This window comes from Ahaetulla prasina, chromosome 6 (assembly GCF_028640845.1).
Source record: "Ahaetulla prasina isolate Xishuangbanna chromosome 6, ASM2864084v1, whole genome shotgun sequence".
In the NCBI taxonomy this organism is placed as follows: domain Eukaryota; kingdom Metazoa; phylum Chordata; class Lepidosauria; order Squamata; family Colubridae; genus Ahaetulla; species Ahaetulla prasina.
Window position 1 is genome coordinate 114870951 of NC_080544.1, and position 9077 is coordinate 114880027.

At 50.1% G+C, this 9077-nt stretch overlaps 1 protein-coding gene across 1 annotated transcript; it reads right to left on the bottom strand.

Annotated features, from left to right (window-relative positions):
- Window positions 1–665: 665 nt before the first annotated feature.
- Window positions 666–7544, bottom strand: LOC131201444 (platelet glycoprotein Ib alpha chain-like). Its single transcript, XM_058189352.1, has 2 exons — window positions 7445–7544; window positions 666–7047 (listed from the first exon to the last, which is right to left on the bottom strand). The coding sequence occupies exon 2, from the start codon at window positions 7044–7046 to the stop codon at window positions 4440–4442; it is 2607 nt and encodes an 868-aa protein (XP_058045335.1). The 5' UTR covers window position 7047; window positions 7445–7544; the 3' UTR covers window positions 666–4439.
- Window positions 7545–9077: the final 1533 nt, after the last annotated feature.

Consider the following 9077-nt stretch of genomic DNA (forward strand, 5'->3'; position numbering starts at 1 on the left):
CTTCTCGCTAGGCTTTTCATCCTTACAATCCCTGGGTGGCCCACATGCAATAGTTCCAACACATGCCCTCGTAATTTCTCCAGAATAACCACTCTATCCCCCCATAACAGACAACCCCCTTGTACCGACAGTTCCGAACGCTTTTTTGTAAATTCTTTGAAACGATCCCCCGGTGCAGTTTATGTAGCGGTTCGGCTACCGTTGCCTTATTTTTTAAAAATACCGCATAGAAGTTTACAAGCCCCAAAAATGCTTGTAATTCTGTTTTGTTTTTTGGGGTTGGAGCCTTTCTAATGGCTCGCACTTTGCTCTCAGTTGGGTGGATGCCTTCCTTATCTATCCGGTAACCCAAGAATTCTACAGATTCAACTCCTATCTGGCATTTGTTGAGTTTAACCTTAAGCCCCGCAGACCTGAAAATGCCCCAAACCTTCCGCAATTTGACCCCTAATTCTTCCAAGTTTTCTGCTGATACCAGTACATCGTCGAAATATGGAACTACTCCCGGTAGAGCTTGTAGGAGTCGTTCCATTAGGTTTTGGAATAACCCGGGGGCTACACTAACTCCGAACTGAAGTCGAGTGCATTTAAAAGCGCCCCGATGTGTGACAATCGTCTGCGCTTCGGCCGTTTCGTCGTCAACTGGTAATTGTTGGTAGGCTTGAGCCAAACCAAGTTTGGCAAAAACCTGTCCCTGTCCTAACGAGTGCCACAAATGTTGCACTACGGGAACGGGGTAAGCACTCTTTTGCAATGCTTTGTTAAGTGTTGCCTTATAGTCAGCGCAAATAGGGACTGATCTGTCCGGTTTGACTGGGGTCACTATTGGTGTCTTCCATTTTGCATGGTCGACGGGGACTAGTATTCCCTGGCTTACTAATTTGTCTAGTTCCCTGTCAATCTTGGGTTTGAGGGCAAACGGGACCCTCCTAGCTTTTAATCTAATGGGAGCCACCTGGGGGTCCAAATTGAATGAAATGGGGGTCCCCACGTACTTGCCCAGGCAGTCTTGGAAAACATCCTCGAATTCTCTCAACAATTCGTCCTTCAGGTTGACTCCGCTTCTGTGAACCCCGGTTACTTCCATGCCCAAGGCTCTGAACCAGTCCAGACCTAGCAAACTGGGCAGGTTTCCATCTACGATGGTGATCGGCAGGGTTTTCTTGAATTGTCCATATTTCACTCTGACGGACGTGACTCCTCGAACAGGGATTCGGTTCCCCTGGTAGTCTTGCACTCTCAGCTTTTGGGGTTGCAGCTGGCGTTTCGCGACGTCTGGCAGGTCCCTTGCGATTGTGTCCCAAGACATAATCGTGATTGATGAGCCGGTATCCACCTCCATTTTACACTGCACTCCTTCGATGTATGTCTTGGTGAATATTTTCTTTTCTAGCCGTGTCGATGCGTGGCCCACTCTCACAGTGGTCTGATTTAACTTCGCGCCTTTTCTGAACTGACCAATCTCTGGCTGCTTCGCGGATCCGGCGCCCTGTTGATTGGCCGGTTTGAATTTTGGGCGGGAAGGTTGAGAGGCTTGGCAGGCCTGAGCTATGTGTCCTTTCTTTTCACACCGGCGACAAATTGCGTCTTTGAACCTGCAATTTTGTCGTTGGTGTTGGCCTCCGCAACTCACGCACTCGTCCCGGTCGCCTCTCTCCAGCCTCCCGGTGTAGAAAACCTCTTCCTCTTCTTCACCGTCCGATTCGGCCTGGAATTCTTTGCTGTGGACTGGCATTGCTTTCGCTGTGGCATTTGGCATGTTCGGCTTTTGTAAGGTTTCCGCTGCTTTGGTGGACATCTCATGTGCCCTGGCCTCATCCAGGGCTATCGCCAGGGTTAGGTTGCTTTTCGACAGCAGCTGCCTCTGTAGTCAGATGTCCCTGACCCCACAAATGAGTTGTTCTAATAAAGAGTCCTCCAAGTCTCTATACTCACAGTGGTTTGTGGCTTTCCTTAATGCGGCCATGTACACGCTTATCGATTCGCCCTCTCGCTGAATTCTTTGCCTCAACTCGAACCGTTGTACAAACTTCGATGGCACCGGCACGTAGTGTGCTCGTAGCGTCGTCTGTAGCATTTGCCATGGCACCGACTGTACCGGCATTGGTTCCGACAGCGATTCGGTGGTATCGAAGACTTCTGGCCCACAGTGGCTCAGGAAGTAAGTGCGCTTCCGATTATCCGATACTCCTTGCAGTTCGTTAGCTTCGAGGAAACACTCGAAACGAGCCATGTACGACCCCCATTTCTCCTTGGCTGGGTCGAATGGCGCTGGCGGCATATAGCTAGACATCGCTATGTATCCACCCTTGATACTGGCTGGGTTTGAAATTACGTTGCTCCTTCAGCTCTTTTCCTAGTCTCACTGCCTTCAATATCCCACCCTCGTCGCCAATGTTAAGTTCCGGCAATGAAGAGGCAGGAGACGATACAAGTGACAACAGCTCTTTGGTTTATTGTGATCCCAGCAAAGCCAACAGGCAAAAACCCCTCTTTAAATAGTATTTTGGCTGAGGCATCAGCCAATCAGCAATGTGCATTTTCCCGCCCAAATTTCCCTCCTAAAATTCAAATACATTACACCCACATTCTTCGATGCTTCCCAGGTTTCCGTTGATTCACCATAACCAGCAGCGGATTACAGCGCTGGGCTGCCCCGCTCTCCTCTCCGGATAAGCTCGCCCCGACTGCACTGCGCAACTTGGCCGGGCCGACGTCGGCAGCGCCCCGCAAGACCGAGCCTCCCTGAACGCCCGCAGCGGCTTCCTGCGCTGGCTTTGAACCAGCCCTAAGTAAGGTCGGGACCCTAGCCGCCTTGGCCGACGGCTTTACCTGGGGCGGGGTTGGCGGGGCCTTTTCCTCCCCAGGAGGCTGCCTCTCCCGGCAAAGTTTCTGCCCAAGAAGTCCTGGACTCTGCCCCGGTTCCTATCCTTGGCACCAGACGGGAAAGGGGCCCCAGAAGAGGTTTCAGGCTGCTTCTCCAGGGTTAGGCAGGCTCTGCAAAACCAGCCACCCTGGGATGCTTAGAGATTGGTTTTATGATCGATCGATCTATCATCTATCATCTATCATCTATCTATCTATCTATCTATCTATGTCATTTTATATAATACACTCCCAATATCTCTGGGTGCTTATGTTATAAAAAAACCAGAATAAAGGAGCAAAGGATGAGTGTCCAGAAAAACTATAGGAAGCAAACCCAGAGCTCACCTGCTTGTCTAACCCAAACAGTTGGCCAAATAAAGTATTCTATTCTGCTCTATTTTCTGTTTTACTCTGTTTTCTATTTATTCTGTATTCTGTTCTGTTCTGTTCTGTTTCAGCCTTTCAGAACAGCTTCAGGGTGGGAACCACACACAATTCTGGGCATTCTGGGCATTGGGCCAAGCTGGAAAACGGATCCACTCAGTAAGCCTTTGATTGCCTGACAGCAAAGAGCAGCAGAAAACACCCAGGTGGGATTTATCCCAGGCACTTGCTTGTTTATTGATCAGGTTACTGCACTCCCAACACTCTCCGTGGTTTCCAGCAATAAAACGCAGGAAACAAAAAAAAGCAGCACAGAGAAAACATAAACTCCCACCATCCAAAGGAGAGGGTAGCCTTGAAGGTACTGCATCTCAACCCACACAGGTGACCCCCCCCAACACCTGGAACTGCCCTTCTTTGGACACCAGTGGGGGCTCAGGGCGCAGGGATCCTACATTTGGATTGGCCAATAATTAAGTGGGTGCATTTTGGACCAAGCAAAGGTTTTGAGTGCTCTTCAACTCCAGCCCCACAGTCAGTGGGCTGCAGCCACTCTAAACAATCAACTCACTTTGATGTTTTAATATTCTTTTTTTATTAGCATGCATGCAATGGGCCCTCCACACGGTTTTGGCGTTCGCTGAGAGCCTTGATCCAAAGGAGGAACCACACCTTACTTATCTTTTGTCTACTGGGCTGCATTGCAAAGGAAGAAGCTGGTCCAGTGGAATTACAGCCTGGGCTTGGATGGTTTTAGATAACCTTGTCCTTAGGAAGGCTCTGAGATACACCTGGCCAGTGAATAGAAGCAGTCTGGTTCCCTGGGCCCCCAATGCCTGGCCGAGTCACTCAGGGTTAATCCAGCCAGCTGTAAAGTTTCCTAATGGGTGGGGGGAGGGTTCATATGTGGGGGGGGGGCATCTCAGAGGTTCTATGTCTGTGATATGGGAGATCTTTTACTACCACAAGTGTATTATAATAGCCCCACCACATGAGGGAGAGGATAAGGTAGGGCTACAGCTGGTAGATTCAGTTTCCTCATCTGCCCTCTCCTTGGGGTCTAGGAGGTGGCAGTATTAAGAAGCAATCCAATGCAGGGCACTCTGCCCTGGGTCTCAGTGGGCATCCCAGGAGGCAAGAGTTGAGATGGCAGGGATGCTTTTCTGCCACCACCCTTCACTCTTCCTTCACCTGGCCTTGATGTGCACTAACCTCACTGGCCTGGGAGGCAACTGGACCGACTCTGTGGCTTTGTGGAGCACGTATGCCAGGCGCCCTAAGACAACTGCACAGAAGATGGCCACGGAGAGCATGGAGAGATACAGCAAGAGGAACACTTGGCAATACCCGGAGTTGGAGCTCAGCAGGGAGCCCCAGGACTGGTGCTGTGGCAGAAGGGCAGGGCGGTTGGGGGAAAGGGGGCTCCCAGCACTCTGGGGCAAAGAAGGGAGAGAAGAGGAAGGGGAAAAGGGGAGCTTTGCTGCAGATGGAAGTGCCAGGGCTGAGCCTGCAACAGGCATCTGTGCCAGTGTCACCCTGGGGGCTGTGGGGCTGGGTATGGTCATCGCTAGCCTGGTGGATGGGTCTGGTGCGGAGGGTCTGGAGCTACACACAGATGATGTGGTGATCACAGGACTGCCAGTGGGTGGATCCTGGCTTTCTGTGGATCTCTTGGGGACTGTAAACTGTTCATAGGTTATTGCTGAGTTGATGTTAGTTAGAGCAGTAGGGGGTGCCTTGGTGGGGGTGCCCCAGGGCACAGAAGCTTCCGTGGTTCGGGTACTGGGTTCATCATCTGTGGTTGGAGTATCTAGACAAGAGGTGAACTGGTGGCTTATGGAAGAAATCTCAGAGACAGCTGTGGCATTTTGGGTTGTGGTTGGAGAACTCATGGAAGTTGTGGCTTGAAGCGTTGTGGAAGGCAATTCAGTGACAGTTGTTGCGTCTTTGGTTGTGGTTGGAGAAGCCATGGAAGTTGGGTGTTGAAGGGTTGTAGAAGGCAATTCAGTGACAGTTGTTGCGTCTTTGGTTGTGGTTGGAGAAGTCATGGAAGTTGGGTGTTGAAGGGTTGTAGAAGGCAATTCAGTGACAGTTGTTGCATCTTTGGTTGTGGTTGGAGAAGTCATGGAAGTTGGGTGTTGAAGGATTGTAGAAGGCAATTCAGTGAGAGTTGTGGCTTTTTTGGTTGTGGCTGGAGTATTTGTGGAAATTATTTCATGCGTTGTGGAAGAAATCTCAAAGACAGTTTTGGTATCTTTGTTTGTGGTTGAAGAACTTGTGGAAGTTGTGGCTTGATGACTTGTGATTTCAGGATTTGTCCTGGCTGAGATGGAACTCTGAGTGGGGGTGAAGGGGGAGCTTGAAGTTGGGGTTTGGATGCTCATGGGGGTGGTTGTTGGCTTGCTGGTAATGATTTGTGTGCTTTTCGTAGGATGGGTCTGAGGAACTGTGGCTGAGGCCTGAGATGCGGTGGTGGCCTCCTGCAGCGTGGGGGACTGAGCTGAAGCTCCGGCTGTGCTTCTCCGTGCTGCGGTGGGAGAAGCAGAGGTGGGCAATGGGGTGGTTTTGAAGGTGGCTAAAATAGGTGTAGTTGTTATACAGACCAGCTGGTCTGTTGACAGTGAGCTCACTTCCTTGCCAACCAGGTCTCCTGGGCTTCTACAGGTTAACTTTTTGGCATCCTTTATTCTTTTGGCATTAATGTTTATCCACTGATGAAGATAGAGAAGGTGACAGTCACACCTCCACGGATTGTCTCCAAGATACAGGGAAGAGAGTTTTTCCAGTTGGTCCAATTGACCTGTGGGGATGGTTTCCAGGAGGTTTCCTTGAAGCTTAAGAGTCGTCAGGGATGGGAGAGAAGCCACTGCCAAATTCTCCAGGGAGGAGATCTTGTTCCTGCTCAGGTCCAGCTCCTTCAACAGCCGCAGGGTCCCCAAGGGCGGGAAGGCTTTCAAGTGGTTGGAAGCCACCTTCAGCTGTTTCACTTTTCTCAGTCCAAGGAAGATCTCATCTGGGAGAACTTCAATTGAGTTCTTGCCCAGAAAAACCTTCTCCAGATTGACCAGCTGTTTTAGCAAGTTGGGTGGGAGAGTCTGGAGCCTGTTGCTTTCAAGATTGAGCTCCACCAGCTCCTGCAGGCTGTCCAGACTCCCCTCCCCTAAACTCCCTATCTGGTTATTTTGCAACCGGAGAGTCTTCAACTGGGTCAGTTGCTGGAAAACATCCTGTGAGAAGTTGGAAATCTGGTTCCACCCCAAATGTAACAAGGAGAGTTTAGGGAGACCATCAAAAACTCCATCGGGGAGAGAGGCAATTTCATTCCGATGTAGATAAATCTCTTCCAAATCCCCAAGACTATCGAAGAGTCCTTTTTCAATCTTTTTTATTTGGGAGTCCCTCAGGCTCACTTTCCGCAAGCGACCCAGGGACCGGAAGGTGCCCACAGGGAGATCCCCTAACTCAGCCCCAGTGATTTCCAAATCCGTCAATTTCTCCAAGTTATCAAATGCTCCTGCTTCAACTCTTTTAATCTTGCTGTTTATAAATTCAATTTTCACTAGGTTAGACATGTTCAGGAAGGCTCCCTGTCTGATTTCTACAATGCTGGTCTCCACAAAGAACATTTCGGTGATAATGGGAGCTACTGACTTGGGGATCTCTGTGACATCTCGGGTCCTCATGTAGACGTCTTGATAGGGACAGCTCTTGTTCAAAGTGCCACCACAACCCTGGTTCCCTTGGCTGGTCTGGAAGAGGAGGAGGAGGAGGAGGACGGTGGCCTTGAGCCACATGCTGGAAGAGACCAACAGCCCTGAGCCTTTTTCAAAGTATTCCCTGTGCCTACCAACTTTTTCTGCAATGCAGCGTCCTAATTTCTAGGACCCCTTGAATCAATTCTTCCACCCTTCTGACAGATTCCCAACCTGCCGTTTTAATTCTTGCAAGTCATTGGTCAATGGATTTATATCCGGAGGAACACTGCAGGGCTTCCCTCTGAGTAAATGTGTGAAGGCAAGCAAGTCGGCCACTGGCATGTGCCCAGGTACCCGTCCTCCCTCTTGCTCTCTGCTGCTGCAGCCACAGCCAGACCAGAAGGGAGCATTTGGCCCTGCAAAAGGGATATAGACTGCCCACCCTTCTCTTCAGGGCCTCCCCGCAGGTCTGTGATGTGGCAGCTAAGAAGACGTACCTGTTTGCTGAGCAGCCCCTGGAAATCCTTGCTGGCTAGGATAGCAGGAGGTCTTGAGAATGTGCAACTCACCTCCCTGGAGAATCTGCCCCTGATCCAGATGGGCTGCTGCGGGATAGGTGGCCCTTATCTCCAGGAGACATCCCAGAAGGGGGGAGGAGATCTGGGTGCAACCCAAGGCACCTTTTGCTCTCTGGTTTGGTTTGATAAGCTGTGAGAGGCACTTGACAGCCCCAGGAGTCACTGCTGGCGGCTCTGCTCTCTTCTGCCAGAGGGGGACATTGGGGCTCAGCTGCCCCTCCCTTGGCACCCACTCTCCACAGTGTGGAGACACCCTGGGCTGGCAGGTGCCTGGTGCTGCCAAAGCTAACCAGAAGGAAGAGAGGCACCGTCTAGTCAAGGGTGCCCCCATCTTCCCAGAAGCAGGGCCAGCACCCCAGCATATTCCCTGCACTTATGTCTATGGAGACTCTCAATCTTCCAGGTCATAGTTGTCCCAAAGGTGCTTTTTTCAAGAGGCAACTGGACTTTTGGTGTTTTCTTTAAAGACATTCTTCAGCTCTGAATGGATGGTGGGGAATGGAAGGATTTATATAGTCTTTGCAGACAGCTGGTAATTTGCGTTCTTTTAGAGCAGGGGTGTAAAAGTCAATTTCATTTAGGGCCACCTCAGAATTGGGTTTGACCTTGGAGGGCCGATAGTGGGTGGGCATGGCCATAGCCATGGTGGGCGTGACATGGGACTGCACCTCCGCAGACATGGTTTTATAAACTTATAAAAATAGAGAGAGGTACATTTCTGTGATTTTGTTTTTTTAATACTTACTTGATCTACTTGATCACCTTATGAGAGAGAGACCAGATCAAGAAACTGACTCTATAGGAAGACCAGAACTATAAATTGTTGACCTAAGACTATAGTAGCAGAATCCTGCAAGCTGGAAAGGTAAAATATTTTACTTTTCCTCCCTTTTATAAACTTCTGAGTCAAGCACAGCCTCCTGGACCACTGCAGAGGCCGAAAGCGGTTGCGGGGTGTGTGTGCTTGCACCCCACCCATGCCCCATTTTTGCTAGCAGGGGCACTGCAGGCCTGTCCTTTGCTGTTTCCAGACTGGCCCCAGGGACCAGATCTAAACACCCTGCGGGCCAGATCTGGCCCACTGGTCTTGACACCCCTGTTTTAGAGGGTGCTTAAGGCTCCAAGTGGCTTTAAAGAAAACCAGAAAGTCCAGTTTTTATTTATTTATTTATTATTTCAACTTTTATACTGCCCTTCTCCCGAAGGACTCAGGGCGGTTAACAGCCAAGTAAAAACAATAATACAAAAGTTAAGAACAATTTTAAAAAACTAATTTTAAATTGGCCGAAATGTAAAAATTTGCTAAAACCTATTTAAAAACTAATTAAAACTATTAAAAACTATTAGGCTAGTCCTGCTCGATGAAATAAAAGGGTCTTCAGCTCACGCCGGAAAGCTCGGAGGTCAGAGAGTTGGCGCAACTTTGGCGGTAGTTCGTTCCAGAGGGCTGGGGCCCCCACAGAGAAGGCCCTCCCCCTGGGGGTCACCAGCCGACATTGTCTGGCCGACGGCACCCTGAGGAGACCCTTTCTATGGGAGCGCACTGGTCGAT

Coding starts and splice junctions, on each gene's coding strand:
- LOC131201444 (XM_058189352.1), bottom strand. CDS start 7,046: ATGTGGCTCAAGGCCACCGTCCTCCTCCTCCTCCTCCTCTTCCAGACC.